The 27,140-nt window shown below is 36.4% G+C and overlaps 1 protein-coding gene across 1 annotated transcript in view; it reads left to right on the top strand.

Moving 5' to 3' along the window:
• Positions 1–27,140, top strand: part of LOC150096042 (uncharacterized) — a 50,181-nt gene that overhangs the window by 6,301 nt on the left and 16,740 nt on the right. Inside the window, exons 2-3 of the mRNA XM_090409094.1 lie at positions 7,465–7,578; positions 17,369–17,542. Of these exons, the coding sequence (XP_090265220.1) occupies positions 7,465–7,578; positions 17,369–17,542 (288 nt within the window). The remainder of the gene's footprint in view (positions 1–7,464; positions 7,579–17,368; positions 17,543–27,140) is intronic.

Genomic DNA, 27,140 nt, shown 5'->3' with positions numbered 1-27,140 from the left:
AAATATTCATTAAACTAATAATATTAGCAAAATTTTCGATTAATTCATCCAATTATTCAATATAATTTATAGCGACATTTATCAATCAATATATCTGCGGATGTAATTTGATTTATGTGCTATAAGTGCTAAGACGATTTTCCTATCAGTCCGATTCTAAATGAAAAATAATTAGACAAAATGATCAACTAATTAGACAAATTTACAAAATCTAAATATTAACCTACAAATTCTTTGACAGAACTTCATCCATACATAAGAATATGCTTCTTTTATACTTTTACAAGAGTTCTACATTATGTCTACGATCATCCAGAGAGGAATAGGACGGCAGTATAGAGTATACGTGTAGCATCTACAGTACGCTAGCATACTGTAGTTGGTTAGATTTTATACAAACCAAAGTGTTGGTCATAAAAGGACATGATCGTTGGGACTAGTGGGTTGGGCATACATCTAGGATGCTGCATCTTGGTTATCCACAGTCGTAAAATCGTTCACAGAATGGCACCAGACCTGTAAAGAAATTAAAAATACACCGAGAGGCTCGTGGTGAGCGAAGGGTGAAACATCTCATAAGGGGATAATCGATTAGTGACGTTGCCATAGTTGACTTGGCCTTACAACATGGGGAGTACAGAAACCATGACGATGTGCTACACTCCTGCAATTAGGAGGTTCTAGACTCGAACCCCCCCCCCCCAAATGATCCTCTCGAGGGAAGGTCATCAAAAGAGGATGCAGTGATATCACTGCATCCTCTTTTGATGATGATGATTTTCAACTCCTATAGTGTTTAACAGCAGCAAACCTGTTAAACACTATAGGAGTTGAAAAATGGATGCTAGTACGACAAGTCGCAGCGTTTACTGCACCGTGTATATGGGCGTCTCTATATATGGCACCTACAAGTCAATGGAGGTAGCATAGTATGAGATATTTCTGCAGGTTCCTGATTCCCCTTAACAAACAAACAATATCTGATACTGCATCAGATTACAATCAGGACGAGTTTAAGTGACGAAAATAAAGGTGTCTTTTTAATTTAGCATTTGAGGACTACACTTGGCTCACCCCACGCAATAAAGAATCTTAGCCTTTTCCTAAGTATAGTGTGTTAAATGATTTTGGCATGTTAATTCAAGCCTCAAGATAGCAAGCTAATAATGTTAGCTATTGTACATTGTCACGTACTCGTAGATGCGTGCAATTTCCAGAAGTAGACCTTTTTTATTATTATATTTCTATTTTCTACCCATAGGTGCCACATGTAGCATCGTTCACTCTCTTCATGTATTATTAATTATGCTAATAAATAGTAAAAACAACTTTTAATGACGTCATGTCTCATTAATATGTGGGTAGGTACTTGTATGCGCAGAAAGAAACTTTAGTTTTCCTTCTGCTCAAAATTCTGTTTACCTTGGTTAGAATATTATTATTTTTTTTTGTTGTTATTGATTAAATATATTAAACGATAAACATAAAGCCATTATAGCTTCCTTTTCAAATATTAAAATAACATTTTACTGTGTGCTTGAAAAATGTCAGCCGGTTCTTTTGCCGCTTTGCGAATTCAAAAGTTTTATGGCCGCAAGTAACCAAACTGATTATGGAGTTGTGCAGTCACTAAAAGAATGCACGCGAAGTAGAAGAGAATCGCTGTAGGAAGAAAGGTGACACTTTGATCTTAACCAAGTGGGAAGAGGGAGGAAAAGGATTTAAAAGGAGACAGGTGTAGACATGGTAAGAGGACGCAAAAGAGGATTAGGCTTAGGTAACGTTACACGAGTAGCAAAAAGTCATTTTTTTCATAGACTAACGATAAGTCTTTTAAAGATGGTCGGCATTTACATTATTCAGATAATGTAAATGCCGAGTATGTCCGGTGCTAAATAATTACTACTAATTACTACATTTGTGCTTCGATTCTTTCTTTCTTTGTGCCCCCATTCGGTTTATTGTTATTAGGCGCAATTAACTGGAAGATGAGTCATCGACTAATTAATTCCCTAATTAAATGTGGTAAATAAAAATCCAAGCGATAATTACCACCCCAAAGCTCAGTCGCCAGCCAAGAAGTGCAAGCCTAATATTTCTATTGTACACCGTTAAACAGTTCGCAAAACTTCACGTTTCATACGATGATGCCAGCCTTAGAAAACTGATCTACTTTTTTCTTCTTCCTCTGTAGCTTATTAACCAAACAGACCAGATTTATAACTGCACGATGAGGATAATGTTTCGGTATTTCTTTCACCGATCTCTGGATTAATTTAGAATTCAACTTATCTCTTCACTGGTGTGTAACCAGAGGTTTTAACTGATTTTCTCTCTCGGTCGCAAACATAGAGAGGAGAGAGAGAGAGAGAGAAAAAAATAACAGACTAATAGGCGTAAAATGAATATTTAGACCGAACAGATATATTTGGTGTACTATAGAGAGACACAGATAGGAGGGAGCCAGAGAATAAGAAAGAAAGAAAGAGAGAGAGAGAGAGAGAGAGGGAATCATAGACTGAAAGATACTTAAAACATTTGGTTTGTAACTTTAATTATTTTATAGAAAAAGAATAGAGTATTGTGTGTGTGTGTGTGTGTGTGTGTGTGAGAGAGAGAGAGAGAGAGGAGAAGGAAAGATTGAAAGAAATTCAAAAGATGTGGTAACTCAAAGATGTCGAATGCATTCACAAACACAGATCCAATGTCTTAAGTTTAGAGTTTAAGTTTAGTTTTGTAAAGAGACAAAGATAAGAAAGAGAGAAGCGAAAAGAATTACAGCTAGCAAAAGATACAGAACGACAAAGAGAGCAGGATTATAGATTAAAGTCATTGGTTTATACCTAAAGAAACAGATAACTTTTTAATGACATGACTGATATTACTAAAAAACAAAAAACAAAGATATTTTAATTTCTCAACAGGTGGCGTCCCTTTGCAGAACAAAAACGATTTTTTTCTTAGTGAAGAAAATGAACACTCATTCATTAAAGGAATTGATTTTGTTGTTTAATTTTGACGTGTTTTTTAACCATGATTATCGCTTAAAACAAGCATTTGGCCATTTCCTTATTCACCCTGCATTTCTAAGTTGTCTCGCACCTCATTCTACACACACACGCGCACACACATGCTTTTCTGGATGGTATTTAATGCTTGTCACCAGCACACATTCCATTGTGCTTCCCTCCCTTCTAACCCTGTTCGTGTCTCGTGCACTGTGGAACGTACAAATTCCCCACACATGACAATACGGTTAAACTTCGTTGCCTCTAGACCGATCTGGTGCCGCCTGTACTGTCAGCCCAACCACATCGCCGCTGGAGTCAGAGCGCGCTCCCGTAGATAGAAACAGGTGTAGTGATGACCCGTATAGTCAGACTAGCAGTCTCCTTACTTCCTGTTAGGGAGCATCTTGCATCCTTTTCAAGAACTCTGGTTTAAAAGAAGAACTATATGAATCCCGCGTGTGAGTAAGCGGAAGGAACCGTTGACTGACTCACCGGGATTAATTAGAATCGTTTTTTACATCAAGTCGGAGGCGTTGTTTTTGCGCTGAAGCAATAGAGCAAGCCCGCCCTCTTGTCAAATTCAACAAGAGCGGTAACAAGATGTTTAAACAGATTTAAAGCCTAAAAAGTTTTTTAAAAATGTTAACTTTTATTCTTAATAACATTTCATTAGGAATATTGATTTTTATTTAATTTTTTTAAACTCATAAAAGTATGGCTTATACACTTGTTTATTAATAATAAACTGTAATCTAAAATATTACGTTTTCGTGATTATTTATAGCTCATTAGTTCTGTGCGTTGTACTGATGTCTCTAAGCTCATTTGTTAAGTAATATAATATATATAAATAATAAATATATAAATATTTATTATATATATATATATATATATATATATATATATATATATATATATATATATATATATATGTTTTTTTATAATATTGAGTCTGTATTCTATTATAATTATTATTAACGTTTACTTTAATGTTATTCGATTGGGATCATTTATTACTTAATGAATATAGCTTGTAAAAATGTAAAAAAAAAAAAAAAAAAAAAAATCAGTATAAAGTATTTTACCTTGGATATAATAAATGTTAAGAATACCAAGCTATTTTAAACCTGGTTTTACTCCATTTCCCAAGTAAGCAAACAGACAAACAAGTCAAGTTTGCGCCTGCACGTATTGGAAGTCTAGCTGACCCTCAAAGTAGTGCAAGTCAAGGCAACTCATGATGAAAGTAGAATAAGCTCTGATCACTATTCTTAATATCTATCCTTAATGCACAGCCCATCTCCTTGAGGAGATGTACGATGCTATGTATTAAAGGCCAGGGGCCACTACCCAGACCGGTTTCGACCTTTATTGAGGTCTCATCAGTGGGAGCCAGGCTAGAAATACCAATATTTTAGTAATACAGAGCTTATAAGTATTTTACCAGAACAACTTACCATAAGGTGTTTTAACGTTATTAAGCGTGCAGGCGCAAACTTGACTTGTTTGTCTGTTTGCTTACTTGGGAAATTGAGTAAAACCAGGTTTAAAATAGCTTGGTATTCTTAACAAAAATCAGTATGCTATAATCAAATTAAAAAAACATACCTTAAAAGCTAAAAGACGTTTTAATAATTCCTTTCACATTATAATAACTTTCATACGAATAAAAGAGAACTACTTTTCTTAAGATTTCTTGAGAACATTGACTCCATGAGTCACGATCCTTGGAAGAATATATAAAACCATCATTACATGCGTCATGTGCTACTGACGAATTCAACTGGAGAACAAACAAGCTAAGCCTATAATTATTATTAGACTAGCAAAGAAGAAGATGATGAAAATGGCCTCATTAACGATATAGTTCAATTGGTCTCTAACTCCTTGGTTAAAATACTTCTATATCACGTGCTGTTGAAGAAGACATTGGTAATTTCACGAGAACTTTTGTACTAGAACCAAGGTCAGCAAGGTCCTACCGAGGTGCTATTAGGCTAACTCTTGCTATTATGCACAACTGGTGGTGCGATTGTTTATGCTAAATGTTTTTGGCCTTGCCCAGATCCTAATGTTCCAATGATTTAATAGTTATTTTGTTCTCATCCAAATTATAAGAAAAATGTCAAATGACATTTTTATCACCGAATTTGTATTTATTAAAATTAAAGACATTTATATGTGGGATAAGTGGCGTGTAACATATGTAAATATGTTATAATAATTATTTTTTTAGAAGATTTATGAAAATAAAAGGTTCCCGTTGTTTTGTTTTAACTGTGACGTGATGCAAAAATTCAAATCTTCAATGAATGGAATGATTATAAGAAGTTAGTTTTCCAGTTTGGTTCTACATAGAGGCAGGGTTTCCAGATTATTCAATCATATAAAGTTTTTATGGGTGGAATTGTCATAAACAAACAAAAATAAAGTCACTAAAACTTTGTAATTTTTTTACATGGTGTAATCGTGCTCGCGCGTGCGACACACACACACACACACAGAAATAGTTTTAAAACATTCGGCACAATTCCCCCAATTTTGAAATCCCTCCCACCCCCACTTCTTCCCTTAACTAATGCAGAAATTAATGACTTGCATACTTTCGATGTCAAACAAGAAATGTCTTGTACGTTAGCACCCTTTCCGTACTGGGTAAAAAAAATTATGTGAGTGGGTGAGGCGGGGAAGAATCGACAAAGAAAGGGGGGGGGGAGTTATACTTTCAGCATTCGTCAGAAGGTCTAACAAGACCAAAAAGTGCTACACGAAGAAAAAGAGGCTTCCATCCGGGACATTAACATCCAACGAAAGCAACCCTTACAGTTTTAAGCGTCATATTAGTTGTGTGTGTCCCGAATTGTGTCCGGTTGGCTGACTGAGCAGGCGGCTCTCACCGTCACCCTAGTGAGGTTCCCGATCAGCCGAGCGTTGCCTCTTCCCCGCCACGGCTGGCTGTTGCCTAGCTGACTGTCACATTAGTTTGGTTAGCAATTTTTACCAACTTTTCAGTAGAGGGACAAAAAGCCTTCGCATTAATGGCCTCCGCTTTGGCTTTTGAGATGAACTCATGCATGCAAAAGCAGCGACTGTGGCCTCTCTTTCTGGTCGACTAGTTCAAGCCGACAGACGGGGTAAGGGGGGGGAGGGAGGGGGTCCTCCTTACAACGCATCATTTCTACTGCCTGTGAAATGAAAACAAATGACGAAACCTTCGTGTGAGCAAGCAATGGATGATTGCAAACTTCTCCTCTGTCTTGAGGTGTGAATCTGAAGCTTTTTTTTTTCTTCTTCCATGAACGTTTTTGCCATTAGCACTGAGACTAACACTAAAAGCCTTGCGTCAAGGGTTCTTTAGCATACAAACCGGTTGCCACTTGAATCATTTAAACAGGACGAAAGATGGAGACCGTAGCTGTCATTAACGAAGAACGGTGACAAGAAAAGGGCGGTAGAGAGACGATCACTTTCTGCTGCCCTTTGTACACGGCCCTAATGTTGTGCGGCCCCCTTTTCATTTTCTTATCCTTCCCCATTTTTCTTTTTCCACTCTTAACCCCCCCCTCTCTTCCACTAGTCCTGAGATAATTAGAATCAAACTTAGAAAGTTTTCTAGAAGTTGCTGAGTAAAAGTGAAAGATGCAAAACCTGCTGGTAGAGGGCGCTGCTACTTACAGGTCATTTAGAACAATACGAAAGTTAAACTACGAGTTCTGATTAAAAAAAGCGAAACTAAAGTTGTCAAACCAGCATCAGTCTCCAACCCTCAATCGCTACAGGCCCACTTTTGTTAATCTCTTCAAATTATATCCTGGTGATGCTTCAGCTAACCACACAAATCAATTCTCAATAATTTCTTCCTAAATTAAGCACTTCAACCATTGTTCACTGCTAGCAATTGAAAGGAATCCAAGATCCTCTTTCATACTGGACATGAACCACTTGAAAAATATTTGAACAAATTCACGGATTTCGGTTGTGTTACGAAGTTTTTGCACTAAGCTTAATGCAAATACTGTTGGTGATTCAATTAAGGTAGTTTCCCTGCCAGAATTACTTCTCCTTTCCTCTTTTTTTCGCTTCCGTAAACAACTATTCAGGTTAAAGTAGGTCAAGCTGCACCTCGGCCCTAATAAATCCCCCTACTATTCAAATACTAAAACCTGTTTGCTAGCTACTTCTCAGAAATACATGATCTTTCTCGTGTTCTGTTTGTAACAGAAATCCTATCTTCTATTTCAGACCTTGGTGGTATTTTTATTTATTTTTTTAGTGGCAGATTTTCATGTATAAAATATAAGAATTAATAAAAATAATTCCTGGGATTCATATTTACGACCATCTATATATATATATATATATATATATATATATATTGAAAAGTCGGCAATGATTTTATTCATATTAAAAAAAAAGTTTAATTTTTAAATGACTCATTTAATCTTTATTACAGGTAAAAGTTTTTCTCTGACTATCACCATCAGCACAAGTCCACCGCAAGTTACCACTTATAGTAAAGCTATTAAGATCACTGTCGATGGACCAAGAGAGCCACGTAGTAAAACACGTAAGTTTATCTTTAATTTTTGTGTTCATATAATGAATATAATTTTTTTAATTTTTAACGATTTTTAAAAATTAATATCTGACGATTATTTGTCAGCAGTACTATATAGATGAACAGCGCCTCTAGCGTCAAGTAACGACATCGTGAAATAATTTCATTAGAATAAAATAGTTTAAGTTATTTGTTGAACAGCTTGAAACTTAGTAGTAAAACACGTAACTTTTATCTTTAATTTTTGTGTTCATATAATGAATATAATTTTTTTAATTTTTAACGATTTTTAAAAATTAATCTCTGACGATCATTTCTCAGCAATACTATATTGATGAACAGCGCCTCTAGCGTCAAGTAACGACATCGTGAAATAATTTTATTGGAATAAAATGGTTGAAGTTATTTGTTGAACAGCTTAAAAAAGTATTGAATAAATAAAATTTTTTTATTTAAATAAAATAAAAGACATAGCAACTTATTGCTTCTTATTAATATTTTCCTTTTTATATGAGTAGACATTAAATTTTTTATTTGAATAAGACAATAAATTACACACTTTTAACAGACAAAGAGTAACAGCTGATAAAGAATGTTTTTATTTTTTTTAAACTTTGTGGATGGGTTAATCGACCGTGAGATGCGGTGATTAATTAATAATACCCTTGGAGGGTAATGGATGGCAATGCTGTAGCCAATGAAGTTCTAACTGAGGCTCGGCTATTGCTGTTACCCTCCTGCCATGATCAGAGCTTTAATAGCTCAAAAACACCTTATCCCTACACTGTCCTCTACAGATAACGGGGAAGATGAAAAGCATTCTTGCTTCGCCCCTTTAAGCCAGTCCTTATAAGGACTTTAAACTTTGTTTATTACAAGATTCATTTAACTTTCTTCATACTTATTTTCAGCTCGTTTATTGTATCACGAATTTGAATAAAAATAATAATTAATAATAAAAATTAAAGAAATAATTGGGGTCTTTAAACGATAAACACCATTGTTATTAACTTAATGAATTATTGTGTTAGACTCAAATAAACACGAAAGCTTGATATTACAAGCGAGTGAACAGGGTTAAATAACCCACTGATTTATTTGGTTTCATTCATTTTTGTGAAGATTTTAAAGGTATTGCTCCATACATGGCAGCCTATAACCATGAATTCTTTCCAGTGTTTATTAAGCTCTCACTTATACTATCACGCGATTTGGTTGTATTGTGCAGTGCAGGGTGCCTTTTTATTGTAAATAAACAAGTTACCGTGCGCATTGTGGTCAGCCTACAAGGTACGTCAATCTCGGTATCCCAGAGAGAAAACTCACAAGTCAAACACACGGAAGCAAGCAATGATGAATCATCGCTTATCCTCTAGGCAAAGGAACCATTTTAATTATTTAACCACCGCGTGCCCCAGCGTTCCTGAATTATGGATAGTATCGTGCATCACTGCTTCTGTGACCTGCACAACAAACCTGAATTTAATGTCCCTCCTACAGCTGTTCATACAACAAAGATATATGTATATTCGCAGTGCCGTCTGGTGAGAGATAGGCTAACTAAACTCACTGAACTTGTAGTTGTAAAACAAATTATTCGAAGTAGTCAAAGACATTTAAGTGGATTTTTTTCTAGATAAAACAGAATCCCCCCCTCCCATTTCTTTTGGAGGAGGGTCTTTTCCTGATTTTTCGGAATCTAATGTTATTTATATTTTTTAAGTTATATAATTTATTGAAGTTAACGTATTCTATTATATTTGAAGTGTTTCAATATTTTAATAAGTTTAAAATATGGTAAATTAATGTGTAAAAAATTCAAGATATTTTCAGAAAAGACTTCCACTTTGTAATGACATTCCGGCTATCCTCCCAATACCTTTTATCAGAAAGTGTTGCATTTTTCTCTCTCCCTCCAAAGAGCAACAAGATAACCCTCCTCGAGTAACCAAGGAAGTAAAGTAATCCTTAACTATTCAACTGACTTTTTCACATGAATACATACTACCCTACCAAAAGTTATGATAGTCGAATGTCATGTGAAGAATATAGGGCTCCTGATCTCAGTAGGTAAGTATACCCAAGTCCACACTTGGCAAAAGTATTTAAGAAACGGACATCCAAAATACGGCTGAGTAGGCCTGAGAGCCTTGATTATTACAAACAATCCCATAACTGTCTCTTTAATACGAAAAAAGCAGCATACGATGAATGACTGCAAACCAGAAGATTGGCATGAAAAAAAAACACACATACAGGCTAGATGGAGCAGCTAAACGACACGCGGATAGATCGTTTTTGGAAATGTTAAACTGTGTTTGTTTCAATGATGAAGTTTGCTGGTGACAGTGGAATAATGTGGGTTGCGGTATGGATTTTGATCCACTGGTCGTAGTGCACGGAATCATGACTGACAAATCCTACACTTGATGTTCTGGACAAACTGTGCGTCTTACACTTGATATTGTAATGTTTCAGCGAATGTAAATACTTGGTTTGAAGAGAATAATATCAAACATTGCACTGGCCATCACAGAGACACACCTGAACCCGATAAAGCATCTGTAGGATGAAGTAGAATTCAGAATTAGGAAGTGGCCAAGACGCCCTTCTTCATTATCGGAACTGCAATACACCACTTTTCTATGAGAAATTAGTAGATTGCTTTTTCACAGAACTCAAGGTTGTTATCATGGACCAAAGACCGAACATGTGATCATTTTGTCATAATAAAGATATATTTTATTTATGTGCATTTATCCCAAGATTTTTTAGGATAATGTATGTAAATAATTAGTATTTTACGTATTATCATCCTTGCATAAAGGATTTACTACAGAAAATCAGTTTCGCTTGGCTCAGCAAGCATACAGAAAAATAACTAATACCATCTAAATTTATCAGCTAAGCTTATTTGATCATTTCAAAATTCAAAGTATTCTGTGGTGAGTAAAAGTATATTTCCTCCAGAGATCATAAAGCATTCCATAATTTGCATCACCATCATTCCGCTCAATACGCCCTCTGGTGAATAAATCACTAAACATATATGTTCATAAATTCTCGATTCACTAGTTGCAGGGTGGATCATAAAGAGAGAGGGCGCGTCTTCGAAGAAGCGCCCTCTAGCGAGCTAAGAAATAAGCGCAAACCGTCCACGAAAAATTCTCAGTATTCAATGCATTTTACCGACGTTCAGAACACCCTCTCGTGAGTAATCGACTAACCACAGGGATTCAAGAGCAATTTTAGAAGCATGGCTACAATATAAATACTTCATTTTTTATTTATGTGTTATTATGGTAACTACTTTTATCGGAGACAGGTAGACGTGTTTTCCTTTTACGATTTATAGCAAAATATATCGTTGTCGAATATCTATTTCCATGTTGTCAAATTCACATCTCGATAATTTAAGCTAGAAAATCTTACCGAGTCATTCGGGTCCTGGTTATTTGCTTGAGAAATGTTAACCAGGAGACGCAGTGGTATTAAGCTGGACTACCGAGTCTAAACGATAAGCACATTGTCCACTGTGCTATGTATATGTTTTCGATTCGCCTTCCTTGGAGTAGCGCACAGACGATGACTGTTTAAAGTTTCAACACAGGGTCTCTGGCTAATACGATGTCGTGGGAACTGACCACATGTAGACAGCGCACACGTGGGGGGAGGGAAAGCAGACCGCTGCAAGAGGCGGGGAGATGACAGAGCATCACAGATTGACCTACTATAAGGCTCTCTTCGAGCGGTAGATGCTGCAGCAACTCCGCCAGTCGATACAGCGGCACGCAATACGGATATTTACTCCGTAGAAAGACCCCTGTGGGCTACAGCCGGCCATAATGAAGCTTCACGAAGCCATGAAATATTCATTGGCTTCGCATCGCAACTCGGGTTGAAGACGAACCCCATTATTCGCTACTCCACCCCGGGGTAGTGTTTATGTCGCGAGGCGGCGACGTCATCCGACCCATAGAAAGAGGCCACAGCACGCACGCACGCACTCACACACATACATACATGCTGCACGCACACGAATGTTAGGCGGTAGTGGCCCCCTAACACGAACGCGGACTACGGAACTGCGGCGAACCGCCGAGATTAAATTTTCATGTCACGCCAGTCGATCTATCAGTGGCTACCCCATCGATACGGAGTATAACGCGCTCCTTCGGCAGGGGAGGGAAGATATTGATTGCAAAGATTCACCTTATCCTTTTCTCCTACCTTGCTCGGTGTGTCTATTGTGGTACAGGTCTATTGTGGGTAATATGAATATTTTGGCTTTGTTATGAAAAAAAATCAGATTCACTTACGAAGTCGCTTCCACCTTTCCTATACGAGTGGTATGAAAAAGAGATTTATATATTTTCATAGGAAATATAAAAATACAAAAAAATCCAATATTTTTTGCTCTTCTCATTCCCACAGAAAGTCTAAATGAATACAATAAAAACCTGCTTAATAAAGATCTGACTGATTACAAATATTTCTATCTTTAATATCGCTTTCGAAGTAGTAATCAATCAAACGTTATGAGGTAGGAGGGAAGCATCAAGATTCTGTAAATCAGCAATTCATCTACAGGTAGCAAATTAACGCTGTGTTGGCCAGTTAAGCAAGACGACTACTCCTCAAGAAAAGGATCATTTCTTTGGCTTTCAGACTTCTTAACTTTTCCAGTAGATGTCTTCGTGGGGGGCGGGGTATTTGAAGGAACGCGTGTTAATATTGTCGCTTAACCATATTTGCTGATGCGTCAATAAATTATGTCAAAAATGATCTGACAGGGTTAATTATGTCTTCGCGTGTGTTCTTCTGCCGATCTGTCTGTTTTGCGAGGAAGAAAATCCTTTCCCTATCCTTATAAGACCAACTAACTCATCTCTAGTGGATCTTCTGTACTGCTCTTATAAAGGTTCTTGTTGTAGAGAAGGGAACCGAACCTAGGTCTTCTCAACCTTAAGAGCATTGGAGGAGTACGTATTAGCGTGTAGATGGCAATACGAGTTTCATGTATAGTTTCATAGATGGCAGTATAGTTTCGTTAGTTGCATTGACACTTGCGACTTCAGAGGTGTGAAAATACGAAGACTCAACTCGGCAGGAGTTTAAATACGAGATATTTGCTGTGTTAGTGGTTTGCGTGTGCAACTTCACTACTCGGAATAAAAACTTGGTAGAGTGCTTTGTCTCTGCTAAATGGTATTTCTTTATTGATGTAAACATTTATAGTTGACAAGATTTCTATGAAATTCATATTGGAAAAGGATTCTCTTCTTCATAAACCAAAAGACGATGGATTCGAATTCCATTGTAGGCATGGGCGTTTTGTTGTTAGATGCTAATACTGTGGAGATGCGTAGTCCGATCCGAAATTTAGGGAAGAGTTAAAATATGGGCTGAGGATGAAACTAACAAATTTTACCTCGCTATTGAACTGACTTTTCGTTTTAGTGAATGATCGGTCAAAACATTTTATTACTATTCACTGGAAAGTCTGCCTAGGAGTTGTGTGAATTAGGCAAATGACGACCCGCGAAGTTTTGAGGTTTGTGAAAGACTCAGATGTCTAAAATACGTTTCGAAATAATATATGTATAGGCATTTATAAAGAAAAGTAGAGAAAAAAGTAACTGTCATAACTAGAAATACAAAAAACACGAGAATGCTCGTGTAGATGGCAATATGAGTATAGTTTCATTAGTTATATTGCATTGCGACATTTGTAACTTCACAGATGTGAAAGTAGTGGGCTGTTCAGTGATCTAGATCAACATCGACAGTAAAAGGTTTGGGTTTATTGTTTTCTTTTAACCTTGGTATCGCTTGAGTCTAGCTCCCACTGATGAGACCTCTATAAAGATCAAAGGCAGTCTGTGTGTGGGTGATCTTTCCCATCATGTTTTTGCATTGTGGGATATTAAGGCAATTGACGTGCGTGGACAGCTTGTCGTGAAGATATTTCACACACAAACTTTGTTTGCTTATGATTTTTTTTTGGGGGGGGGAGGATTAAAACACGAATATTTCTTATTAAGGATAATATAAGTAGCACAAGTACTGCCATCAGGAGTCTCCTATAAACAAACTTACGGAAAGAACAAAACAATATAGTTATTATTTCTTGTCTATGACTATAAAGTCAGCGCATATTACTAATTTTCATTTCGTTAGCATCAGTCTACCTTTAGTTGAGTGGTTATCGTATTCGCTCTGCAACAAAAGAGGCCGGGGTGGGGACTGGCAAATCCCACTGTGGTCACAGATGTTTTCTAGATGTCTTTAGATGGTAGACCATCGGATCGTTCGGTGTGAGACCATCACCATGATTACTAGGAGGCCCTGGATTCGAAAAAGGTCTGTAAGAGTAGAGGGATCATAATGAAATTCATCTCCCACCTAAAGACATTCCAAAACATCCGTACTTAAGTTTTTTTTTTTTTTTTAAATTCTGTCTTCAACCCATTTTATAATCCATTAACTCAACAAGTTTTGTATTGGGATTAACATAAACACTATTAGAAAAAAATCATAGAATCATTTAATGAAAAAGTATTCATTTATTAAATTTTTGGAAGGATTGTGCTGCTAGGTCTTAAGGCATTATTTCTTAATATAATATGTCTTAAGGTAGAAGATTTGTCTACCATACTCCGGGCCACACATTAGTCGTTGATCCCAGTAGCTTTCGGCAATAACAGGACAAGACTGTGTTCAGTAATTTGTGTGTCTTCTTCCGTAGGGAGCCCGGCAGGATATTAGCCATCATGCAGTTATTACTTGATGTCATGCGTTACGCTATTGCACTTTTTTTTTTTTTGCTCTCTTACCCCCCCCCCCCCTTCACGTCAGCACCGATGTCGTTTATCAGATCCTATTGTTAGCTACCAGTCTTACAGGTGTAAACGTTAAAATCCAGGCATGGTCCCTTGGGAAGAGCTGTCCTGTTCCTTTATGTCTGGCCGTTGTCATGGTTACTGTCACCTTGACTACCCCTTGTCTTCCTTTGCCCACGCCTGTGGTCATTTGTGCTGACTGGACAGTTATTTGTTACTGTTTGACAGCTGTACATAATGATAGCGAAGGAGTGGTGTTAGCGGCTTCCCAGCTGCGGGGTTTGGGGTTAAGTGAAAGGTCAGAGGAAATAGACTACCGGTTTCTCTTCGGTGTGGATTGATGCCTCGAGTGACCATTCATCTACAACACGTTCATCGCTGTGTTCAACGCGAAGGATGTCGGGAAATAACTGCTCGCCTAAGAAAGGGGGACACGCTCTACAAACATCTCGTTATATAAAGAGGCTAATGGGGAGGAGAGACAATGTGAATGGGGAAAAAAAACATTCAAAAAAAAAAAAAAAGAAAGAAAGAAAAGAAAGAAAATTGTTAGAGTTTACTTCAAGAAACTGGATATCGAAATAAAAACTCTTGTCGCGATGCGGAGGTTGGGAAGTAGTGATAAAAAAAAAAATAGAATAAAAGTGGAATACTAGAGGACGTGATGAAGCAGTATTTAATATCTTTTTTTAAATTGTTTTATTAATATAGTTCACGCAAGCACACACACACACACACACATGCTAATTAGGCTGTGGAACTCGCAAGCAATGACGTTAGTATAGTCTTAATGTGTTCTGTCATCAGTTCCGTGCATTCACAGGCTTAGTCTGTTTTGTGAGAGGAACTAAGATTGCTCATTCAGTCTCAGTTGAAAGATGTATTACAGGCGTATGAAGTTCCAGAAAAGTACTGATGGAAAGAAAGACGATTAGTATGTAAAAAAAGGAAAGTTGTTTATTTGTTAAATGATAAACAGCAGATTCTGAATTGAGATTTTTAAACGTCAGCTATGCTCCCAAAAAACGTAGAAAGCCTGTAGGCACTAAATGAGCCAATGATTATAAGCACTGTGGAACCAAACATAAATTTATGCTACTTAAGCGATGTTGTTTTATACTGGTAATGGGAAAACACTCGTCTGCCCATACATCGTGTGGACTTCAGGATAAACAAACCAATACTGCATTCTCTTCATCCAGGGTAAATTTAGTCTGTCTGATCATAGACCACATAATCCACTGTAAAACATTAGAATTCAAACAGAAAGACTTTTTTAAGAAGTCTGCTGAGCTCGTTAAAACAATCATTCAAATATAAACACAAAAAATTGTTTTCTCGATGTTTATCAAAATTAACCCATGCAAGTTCGAGAGCTAATCTAGCAAGGCTAAGCCCAGATTATAAAAGGATTCTGTGTGATCATTTTTTTTATGTATTTGGTAAAGACAGATTACTGCATTTCTTAAAACCAAGCAAAGCGAAATAAGATACTGAAACACTAAGAAATCGAAGTTTTGTAAAGTAATAGTATTAGACATTAAGGAGCTTCCTCTGCCTTGTTATTGCATTACTTAAACCCATGATCCGAAAGGAAATTTGAGTTTGCTTGATTTCTGAAAAGGACCAAAAAGTTCGAAACAGCGTTGGCAGTTCAGTTCACGGATATGTCATAACAATAAAACACAGATTTTTCACCAGAGTTTGGTGATAATAAATATCAAAAATATAAATAATCGTTTTTTTTTTTTCAATTTCGTCACTGTTGATTGTATTCATAAAGTTTAATAACATTCCCCAACGTAGAAGTCCGATTTTTCCTTATTCAACTTTTAATTCTAAAAATTCCATTTATAATTGCAGCAAGCAAAAGCAAACAAATGGGTTCTATTTAAAGCATCGCGATTCAGAGACAACTTACACAGGGGGGACAATGCACTATTCTCTTAAGTTAGTATGCAGGATATGTACCGGATCCGACGGGGGGGGGGAGAAGAAACACTATACTTGTTCAAGTGGCTAACCGATACAAAACAGGAAATTGTAGAGGAAAAAAAACGATTATTACAAAGATATCATTAGACTTAGAAGGCCTACCGCTAAGCATGCCACATATCCCCCATGCAGCAGCCACACAAAGAACTCTTATACCGAAAACAAACTCTCTTGAATTGAGCAGAACATACGGGCATTGTCAAGCAGTACCAATTGCATTTACCACCGTGTGAAAAATGGGAACACACACACACACAGAAAGAGAAACATAGATACGTTAGCGAGATGGTTGGTCCGTGTAAATATACTGTATACGAATTAATAATCTAAATTAGTGAGATAATCATCGTCCGCCACTTATTTTTGGAAGTGTCCTTGTAAGTTCAAGGCGCACTTGCAGTCTCGCTTCGTTAAAGATGGCTGTTATGCTCGCCTGGCATCAAATACACCATAAACTAGTGACTCAGAGTGTGGTAACAGATGTTCACGGTGACCTCTGCCTTTAGTCGCAGCGTTCATCGCTGTTTGTCATACGCTTTCCTTCCCCTGCTTAACCCGACCCTCCCTGCTCTTCCTTCATTAGCAATCATGTGTCGCGTTAGTTTTGGGCGTCGTGTGCCAGTTTGTGTGAAGCGACTCCAGTTGGTTATGAGGTATGTATTAGTGGATTGCCAAGTATTTATAAACACTTCGTACCCGGTTGCTTTAAGGGATTTGTGTGTTTGGGGGGGGGGGGGGAAGAAATTGACGTCATTTGAGACCAAGTTTAAAACTGTGCAATTTAATCTGGAACGATATTGATTTAATTTCAGATGTGATCACCAGAGGGTGCTAGTGAGCAAAGATACATTCTGTGTTTATACGTTTAAAAAAAATCGTAATTTCTACTCATAAAACGGCTGGCATTTAATACATTATATTATCATTTTAGTTTATTCAATAAATATTTATTCTTATCACAGGTCAACAACAACACTTACGTGCATTTGCTTCGGCATTTGGTCAAAGATCACCGTTTCTTGACCCTCGCCTGACTGACCCGTTGAGAGAATGGGAACATTTGAGGAGGAAAACAGCAGAACAATGGGCCTTGGATTTACCTCGTAGGATGCAAGCGCCACCTGGTTCTACAGCAGGTAATGTGTTTTTAAATTTTGCATTCAGTAATTTAATCGTATAGAACATATAATTAATCTAATCAAAAGTGGTATATAGAACGTGTAATTAATCTAATCAAAAGTAGTATATAATTAATGTAATCAAATAATTAATCTAATCAAAAGTGGTATATTGCTGCCTATCCGGATACCAACTGATATAGTCCTTATAAGGACTGGCTTAAAGGGGCGAAGCAAGAATGTTTTTCATCTTCCCCGTTTTATCTGTCGAGGACAGTAGGGATAAGATGTTATTGAGCTATTAAAGCTCTGATCATGGCAGGAGGGTAACAACAATAGCCGAGCCATCCTTATATTCTTATAAGGACTGGCTTAAAGGGGCGAAGCAAGAATGCTTTTCATCTTCCCCGTTATCTGTATCTGTAGAGGACAGTGTAGAGATAAGGTGTTATTGAGCTATTAAAGCTCTGATCATGGCAACTGCAATAGTCGAGCCTCAGTTAGAACTTCATTGGTTACAGCATTGCCATCCAAGGATATTGGATTGAATGAATCAATCACCGCATCTCACGGTCAATTGATTCTCATAGTTGAGCCATAAAGCTCTGAGTGCCTTTATAAAAAAATGAATATGTTCTTTTGGATTGTGTCTATTAAAAAATATAAATATTGAGAAAATCTTCCATAAAGCGGAAGTAATTTCATGTAATTTGAAGATATTATTTTTGAAAACATTGTTTTTTTAGCTAAAATTTTAGAACAAAGCAAATATGCCATTAATAATATAAATATGTTAAAACGGGCATTTTATGAGGGATAATATGAGTATACGCTTGGTACGCCATCTATTAATGAAAACTGGCATGTAATCTCAAAACCTGGCCAGTCTGCTATAGAGCAGTTGATCCCTGCTTCGGAGATCAACGCATATTGTTTGTTACTGAACTCGTTTCAAATTAGATAGCGGGCATTGATATGATTACGGCTACAATTTGCGTGATGGCTATCGATTTTGATGAACGTTCTGCAACGAATTTATTGTTGCTTGTCACAGGATTAGGTAGTTCATGATTAGCTGCCTAACATTGTGAATGGTTATCTGGTTTGAAACGGGTCAACAGTTCCCCTGAACAAAGACTCTTCACATTAACTAGGAATATTCTTGCACAGCTACTTATCGTGACAATAATTTTACGTGGCAATAGAAGCACACGAATTAATGTAACTAGGATTTAGTTATAATGCAATGAAGCCGTGAAATAATATATGTTATAGATGTTGCTTCGTACGCATCTATAACAGCCGCCATTTTGAAATACTTGTGTTGCTACGCTCATATGACTGATCGCAGCGCCACTCGGTGATGGAACTAGAGACTATTACTACTATTTGCAAATTTTATTATCGATTTCCACAATTAATATAAACGTAATACAGGTAACCCTCGTATAACGCGGTTTCGATATAATGCGATCTACAAATTGTAGTAACCCTTTATCTTTTCATATTTTTCACCGCGCTACTTAAAAAATCAAATTTCATCTTCGTTAAATTTGTCTGCCCGTATCGCGCATGTAGTTATAAATAGCGAATTTATATTTGGGAAAATACTCTTTAGCAAGCATGTACTTTTTTTTTTTTTTATTTTTAGCGTCAACCGTTTACCGTATAAAGTGTTTATTATTGAAAATTGTCTTCGTTTTCTGCAAGGAAAACGCATTAAAATGATAAGTTTGTTAATCTCAAGCTGAGCACTTTATTTTTTGGTGAGTTACATACATAATTAATATGTAAGGCTTTTTTATGTAAAAAAAATATTTTTATACACCCTCTGTCCAAAAAGAAACAGAACTTTTCGAAAATAGAAGAAACTAGTGGCGCCACCTGTTGTATCTTTTTGTTGTCGAAGGCGGCAACCTTCATTAGTGTTGTGTCAACTGTTTATGACATTTGTTTCATTAGAAGCCGAGTTATAGTGCCAAGAGTGACAGTGTTTTGACGAACGGTCGGAGAATTTCAAACAGATAGCTACGATTGACTTTTGTGCTAAACTTGGTAAAAGTTTTACCGAAACGCATTAAATGCTTCAAAAAGCATACGGTGATGAATGCTTATCCCATACTCAAGTTTACGAGTGGTTTAAGAGATTTCAAAGTGGTCGTGAGACGCTTGAGGACGACGAAAAGCCCAGCCTTCCAAAAACCGGACTGAGAGAAGTTAACATCCAAAAAGTGCGTGACTTCATCAAAGCAAACCCGAAATCGTCCGTGGGATTGATTGAAGATGAATTGGAGGATTCCAAAATCAACTGTGCACAACATTTTAACCGAGAGTTTGGGCCTTCGTAAATTAAATTCGCGATTTGTTTCCCACAAGTTGACCGACGACCAAAAAAATGTATCGAATTGAACACTGCAAGGATCTCATTAAAATCGCTCGTAAGGACTCAAACTTCCTTGAAACGATCGTTACTGGCGAAACTGGTGTTTTGAGAATGAGCCCGAAACAAAGCGCCAGAATGCTGAGTGGAGACCACCAGAAGAGGGGCATCGGGAAAAAAGTCGCTTGGAGAAGTCAAAAGTAAAGACAATGCTGGTTTGTTTCTACGATTCCAAGGGCATTATCCACAAAGAATTCATTCCGCCTGGCCAAAACGGTCAATGGTGAGTTTTATCTTGAAGTTTTGAAGCGATTGATAGCGAGAATTCGTCGAGTACGGCATGAATATCGTGACGACCGACCATTCGTCAAAACACACTGTCACTCTTGGTACTATAACTCGGCTTCTAATGAAACAAATGTCATAAACAGTTGATACAACACTAATGAAGGTTGCCGCTTTCGACAACAAAAAGATACAACAGGCGGCGCCACTAGTTTCCTCTATTTTCGAAAAGTTGGTTTCTTTTTGGACAGGGGGTGTATATGTCATTGTTTATATATATATATATATATATATATATATATATATATATATATATATATATATTTTTTTTAAAAAAAAAACAATTTCGGAACATAACTCTACTTTTTCTATGTGATCTGAGTCTCGCATAACGCGGCATTTCTATGGAACCTAACATCCGCGTTATATGAGGGTTACCTGTATAAGAATTATGTGTTGAAAGAGAACCAACTAACTAGGCATAAATGCTACCATATAGCTTAACATCTATTAAGTCATTTTTTAGCAATATTATTTAAAAGTTTTCATTTAAGTATAAATTAAATTCAATTTCAAATAAATGTTTAATTTAACTCCACTTATTTCAAAAACTTTCAGTAATTTTATGGTTTAAAATGAATATCTGATTTCTTTTTACTAATAAGATTCAGACTCCAGTGTCATCAATGAATGAAATGACAAACTAGTGCATATTTTTCTAATTATTTTCCCTCTGTATCAGAGGTTCTTCAAAGCAGGGAAGGCGCATTGTTTTTAACGACATATGAAGGAGCAATTTTGAAATCTTTTGCTTGGTTGAGAAAGGTTAGATGTCATAAAGTACTGTAGAATTAGGACTCAAATCCTGGCTATTTTAGAAAGTAAATGACAATATACCTTCTTAGAAACACTTCAAATGTATTTTTAAATTCGCGTCTTTGTAGCAGTACTCTATATTAGTTTTATATTATTAAAAAAAATGCATATTCATTGTTAATTTTCATGTCAAATCCATTGATCTGTACTTGTTTTAGGAGGATGGAGCAAAATTTATAAAATATTTTAAAGAAGGTGTAAGGTATAAAAGTTTGGGAACCTCTGCTATATAAATAAATTAAAAAAAAAAAAAAGAAAGAAAAACTCGTCGTGTACAAAAATGCGTGTTCCTCTGAGTCATACATTGGGCTACTGTTAATATGACTTAGATAAGAATAATATCTTATGAATAACAGATTAACAAACATAAGAATGCCATCGGTGAATCACACAATGGGCAATCCTATGCCTACAACCGCAGATACAGGTAAATGAAAAAAAAAAAAAAAAAAAAAAAAAAAATGTCTGAAATGGAGGATTTTTTTTAATGTTGTAAACTCATGGTAGTTAGTATTTAGGTGGGATAAGAATTGGAAACTCGGAAAACAAGCTTTAATATTTAACAGTTTATTTATATCGAACAATTCCAAGGTAAATTACACTGCGTATTAAAATTATAGAAATTTGTTTTCATAAATAGATATGACATGTACTCTTTATACAACCAAACTTTCCTGCCAAACAAATTCATGAAATTGATAGGAATAAACTACCAATACGAATCTTAGGAATACTCTCTAACCAATACGATTAATTCACAACTTTTCATAAATAAACAGATTATATTTGAGACTGTACCGAGAAGATCCAAGCAATTGACAGTGTTAATGTCATAAAATTCTTCGTAATAAAGTGAGTACATTTTAAACAATTCTTTAAAAGGAAAAAAGAATAAATATTTATGAATAATTATTTACTTCTTTGCTTGTTGTACAATTATTGTAATCAGAACTATAAATGGGAGAAACCACTTCGGAATGCTACATTAAAAGACCTTTCAATTAATATTAAAATACCTTTCAACCTACTTAAATTAAAAATCTTTAGTAATTTTTTATTAAATCTATTTTAGTATATTATTATACATAAAACAGAAAGATCAGTTCTGTTATATTTTTATTTAATATAAGCTAATATGATTCGTACACTTATTAAAATATCATATAAATTGCTTCTTAAGGGAAATGAAAACAATACACAATAGTGGCTGCGATGAATGCCATTAATATCCTTGGAGGGTAATGGATGGCAATGCTGTAGCCAATGAAGTTCTAACTGAGGCTCGGCTATTGCTGTTACCCTCTTGCCATGATCAGAGCTTTATAGCTCAATAACACCTTATCCTTACACTGTCCTCGACAGACATCGGGGAATATGAAAAGCAGTCTTGCTTCGCCCCTTTAAGCCAGTCCTTATAAGGACACAATAGTGTATAGTGTAGTGCTATTTTATTTTAGTGGCTAAGATAAGATTTCTTAAGGATAAACTAACAATTCCTATTTAGCGGGATGAAAAACCCGAGATAGATAATCACTTATTCGAAAGTTTTAATTAAAATAAATAAATATTGGAAAATTTCACTAAATAGTTTGTAAAAGATTATCAAAGCACTTTTGTTAAAGTATTCTACTACTATCCGTGAATGACTCGAAGTATTAATACTGTCTGTTAGGTGCTTGAATCATATAAGAGTCAGGTCAGTCACCTTGTGCACCGAGTGACCATCCCTCTTTTAAGCCGATGTATAATAGATGGACTGTCACGGTTATATCCCCGATAGCAATTCCAAATGTTAAATAAATAAAAAGAGTGAGTTTTCCCCTATCTCTGTTTTTGGTATTTCCTGCATCCTGGCATTTTACATATTAAATATTAAAGAGTACCATTTTTCAAAGAATCATCGCTCCCTTTAGCAAGTTATTGCCACCAAATGATGCAATTTTAATGACATTTCAGCGCCACTAAATCAAGCCGATCTTTCTGCTGAAAATCGCATATCAATTGCTCAATAAGTATCCTTAGTTATTTCCTGCTTGTTGAATCACAGCTGCCACATGGTGCGCCCTCTATTTTGTTTCATTTGTAACTATCTATGACTCTCTGGGGGAAAAAAAAAAAAGAACATCTGCTAGTTCAGTTCAAACTACAGTAGCTATTGAACAAGCTGCCATCTGTTTAGCGTGGTCAGTTTCGGCGAACGGTGTATGTAAAGCGTGCGTGTGCGTGTAGCAGTTATCACATGACAATTAGAATGCAATTTGTTATGGAAACGTGCTGTTTCCTGTAATCATCAGAATGTTCCACACGCTAACTGTCGGAAACACTCCACAGTCTTTGTTCATCCGTTTTTCTAACCATATTAGGTGACCCAAGTTTCCAAGAACTGTGAACGATAAATATGAGGACAACCATAAAGAGTGGGGAAGGGTGGGGGAAGGAACGGCACGAGAATCTCAATTATACTGACCATTTTATAGCCACCACGCATGCGTCATGTTGTAAATGGCATTGTGTAACCTCATTCAACCACTTGTTCGAGAATAAGCGGAAAACTTATGCCGTAAGGCAGTCAAGGAGTGGCAAGGTGAGTATGCGGCCTTCAAGACAAAGTTACGAACCCCCTCCCCCATCCGTCCTTACCCCATTCCCTTCACCACCAGAAATTTCATACGCGGAATTACTACGTTTCTTCCCTGTCTTTTTTAGATAACCGGTGTGTAATCATCATGTTATTTGATGATGACAAGTTAATGGTACCGAAATTCTATTCCTGTTAATTTTTAGCACGTGTTTTGCACTCTTGCGACGTCATAAAATACGTCACCTATTCACCACTGTTCAGATGGTAGTCGGAAGAAATGTTGGTGACATTTGAGTTGGCTTAGATGACCGGTGTGTACTGCATTTCTTAACTCATTCCATCATGTATGCCTTGAAGGCAGTTCTCGAAAAGCATTGAAGAAAAAGATGGATGTCTCTAATAAAAGTTCAGTTGTATTTTCATTTTATTTTTGGTTTTTCATATATTGCGTATGACGTCATGTGTAAATCTCGTAAAAGTATTACAGATTTATATAATTAATTTTAATTTTTCTTAGAAACAATAATGTAACTTATATTACCCATTTAATAAATAATTTATTTTTTTTTAGATATTTGCAAGAATTTTGTAAAATTATAAAAATAAAATACACCTATTTTAAACATTCAAGATTATACTCCATAACACTATATAGAAGGTAGCGTTTGGGATTTAACTGATTGTGATACGGTATTTCTAGTGTTCGTGACCGTTACGACACCAAGGAACGCGATCAAGCAACCAACGACAATTTCTTATATCCTTTACTTGCAAAGTTCATGGAAACATGGCGTTACGAGTATTGGTAAAGTGACATATTTCCCAATCACCTTTAAATATGACATCATTTTAATAGTGATCTCAGTATGTTATTTAAAACTGCAATTCAGTGGTGTTTCAAAATTCTATTATAACCTTTTTCTTGTTCGCGAATCGGTTCGATGCGAATAATAAAACAATAATTATCGATTCAGTTACTGTTCTGCCTTACAAGATGCAACGACTTTCATGTGTATTTTATGTGTTCAAAAATGTAAAGCAATGTGAAACGTACAATAAATTAACGCACGTGCTACGTTTGACTTTATTTCTATTGTTGTGTAACGAGTTAGATTTGTCGTGTTTTACAGACACCGAAAATGAACATAAAAAAAAAAAGAATAAAAAGTATTATGAAAAGCAAAAATCATAAAAATGTTGAGTGCTTTATATGTTGCAAATAGGCTTGGTATAACCAAAGCACAATTAGTTCCACCAAGTACACCAGTTAAAATGATTCGCTGCCACACAGTACTTAAGATGCCTTCGCTATTTGTACAATTAAAAAAAAAAAACGCTTTTTTTATGTAGAGAGAATTAAACATACAAGGTCAAGGTATGGCGAACACACCTCGCCGTCTTTTTTTATATATATATATATATATACAGGAGATGCACACACCGTAGCACAATATACAACAAACTTTTTCTCGCAATTAAATTTCGGAAAGTTTACTGCTCCTCACCCATTAAATGTAATGATTTTTTTTTTCCCCTATTAACTGTTCGCTGGCGGATTGAAAAGGGAAGGACCGCCTTTTGTAGCATAATTATACTAAAAGAAATGCAAATAATTAATTTAGTTTATGTTTCTTGATATCTGCGTTTCTTCTAAACTACACCCGTATAACAACACGAATGCAACACCATAACCAGAGGTAGATCTTGACCAATTTATTTAATTCAAAAATATTTCACTCTGAACTATATGAACTAGTTCGTTTTTCCGAACGTATGTCTATCGATGTGTGTTTCATGGGGACAGTTTGCTTAATGAGAGATCTTAAGTCACCATAGCCATCGTTCAAAGAATTCTCATCTAAAAAAAATTCTCTAGCCAGTTTTTTACTGCCGAGCTCACGTCAACAGTATCAGTCCCATACACATTTTTCAGACAGTTATCTATTTCCAATGAATTCACATCTTCCCCATCAAGAAATTTAGCCACCACACTGCTTCTGTGGCATTGTCGTCCGTGAAACAAACCGTCACCTGTTGGATAAAAAAGTCAATGTTCCAGGATGGACATGATCGGCAACAATGTTCAGATATTCCTTACAGGATATCCGACATTCCAGCATTATCAGGGGACTCATTCCATACCAACGGAACATTCCTCAACACCATGACACCACCTCTAGAACCTTGAGATGTGTTTACAAGGCAAGCTGGGCTCATTGCTTTATGGGGCTCCCGCCAAATTCGCTGCTTACCATCGGTACAGAACAAGATGTACCGCAACTCGTCGGACCCCATAACTTTTCCAGCCTTCCACTGTCCAGTCACGATGTTCCTGATACCATTGTAGACGAACCTTCCCATCACTGGTTTTCGTATAGGCATGCGACTGCCAATACCGATCCTCTTCAATTCTCTGCACATAGTTTGATGAGATGGATCGGGACCAGCCTTCATTTAATGATTTGGTCAATTGCTGCACACAGGAAGTTCTGTCCGTACAAGCCTTCTCAGACGATCTCCTTCTTGACAGACTGTCTTAGGACTACAGTTTCGCCTCTTAGACAAGCAGCGTGGGTTACTTTCCCACTGATTATTATATGTGCTTCGCAATTGTTTACCTGGGAAAGGAGTGTCCTGGGTTCGACTCTCGTCGCCGACGTGAGGAGCTTAAGAATCTTTCTCAGACATAGCCAAGTTAGCCAGTCTTGGGCGTATACAGCAGGGTTTTCTCCCCAGTTTATCTGGGGGGGTTTTCCTTAATATTAATTTAGTATTCCACTTATACACACATTAATGCACAACGTTGTTTAACGTATGCTCACAACTAGTGAGCACACCAGTCCAGTCTGTCGAATGAATTGCACCCTTCATGTTCCAATCAACAAACTGTTAATTTTATGTATATGTAGCGTGGGTGTTTTGGAGCAAATGACTGCTTATTAGAACACACACACACACACGATAACTTAGTTTGCTAACGCAACTCAAGAGCTATAGACAACGTATACAAATAACAAAAAGGTGTATTGTAGTGTAAAGTTAAAATTTGTTAAAAAAAGTTAAATTTTCTCTCAAGACGGATTTATATTTTTCAAATTATATATAATTAATATTATAAGACGTTTATATATGCTGCGTAAGGTTATTATTATTGCAAAAAAAAAAAATCTCCGCGCTGACACTCATTTCCTTTACCTCTGTTTTCAATTGACAACTCAATGACGTTAAATCCCCCACAAAGGACACGAAATGTAACGATTTAAATAATTCGATTGCGTTCCTTACGTCATAACACGCATTTCTTCTTTCGCTGTTTTAACAGGTTCTTGGTAAAGGTATAGATATATATTCGGATGTTGCTCAAGTCGTCGACTTTTAACCCTCCCACTTTCGGAGATGCAGTATAAAAAGTTAATCACCACCGAAGTCGAGAACGTCCGACAAGCTAGTTGGCCCTATCTCCCAATAGGTGATGGACGATGTTCATGAAGATG

The sequence above is a fragment of the Typopeltis vanoorti genome, chromosome 19 (genome assembly GCF_054136105.1).
Source record: "Typopeltis vanoorti isolate ZY-2024b chromosome 19, IOZ_Tvanoo_1.0, whole genome shotgun sequence".
Classification (NCBI taxonomy): domain Eukaryota; kingdom Metazoa; phylum Arthropoda; class Arachnida; order Uropygi; family Thelyphonidae; genus Typopeltis; species Typopeltis vanoorti.
Note: the sequence above shows the minus strand (reverse complement) of the source record. Positions and strands in the feature narration are given on the sequence as shown.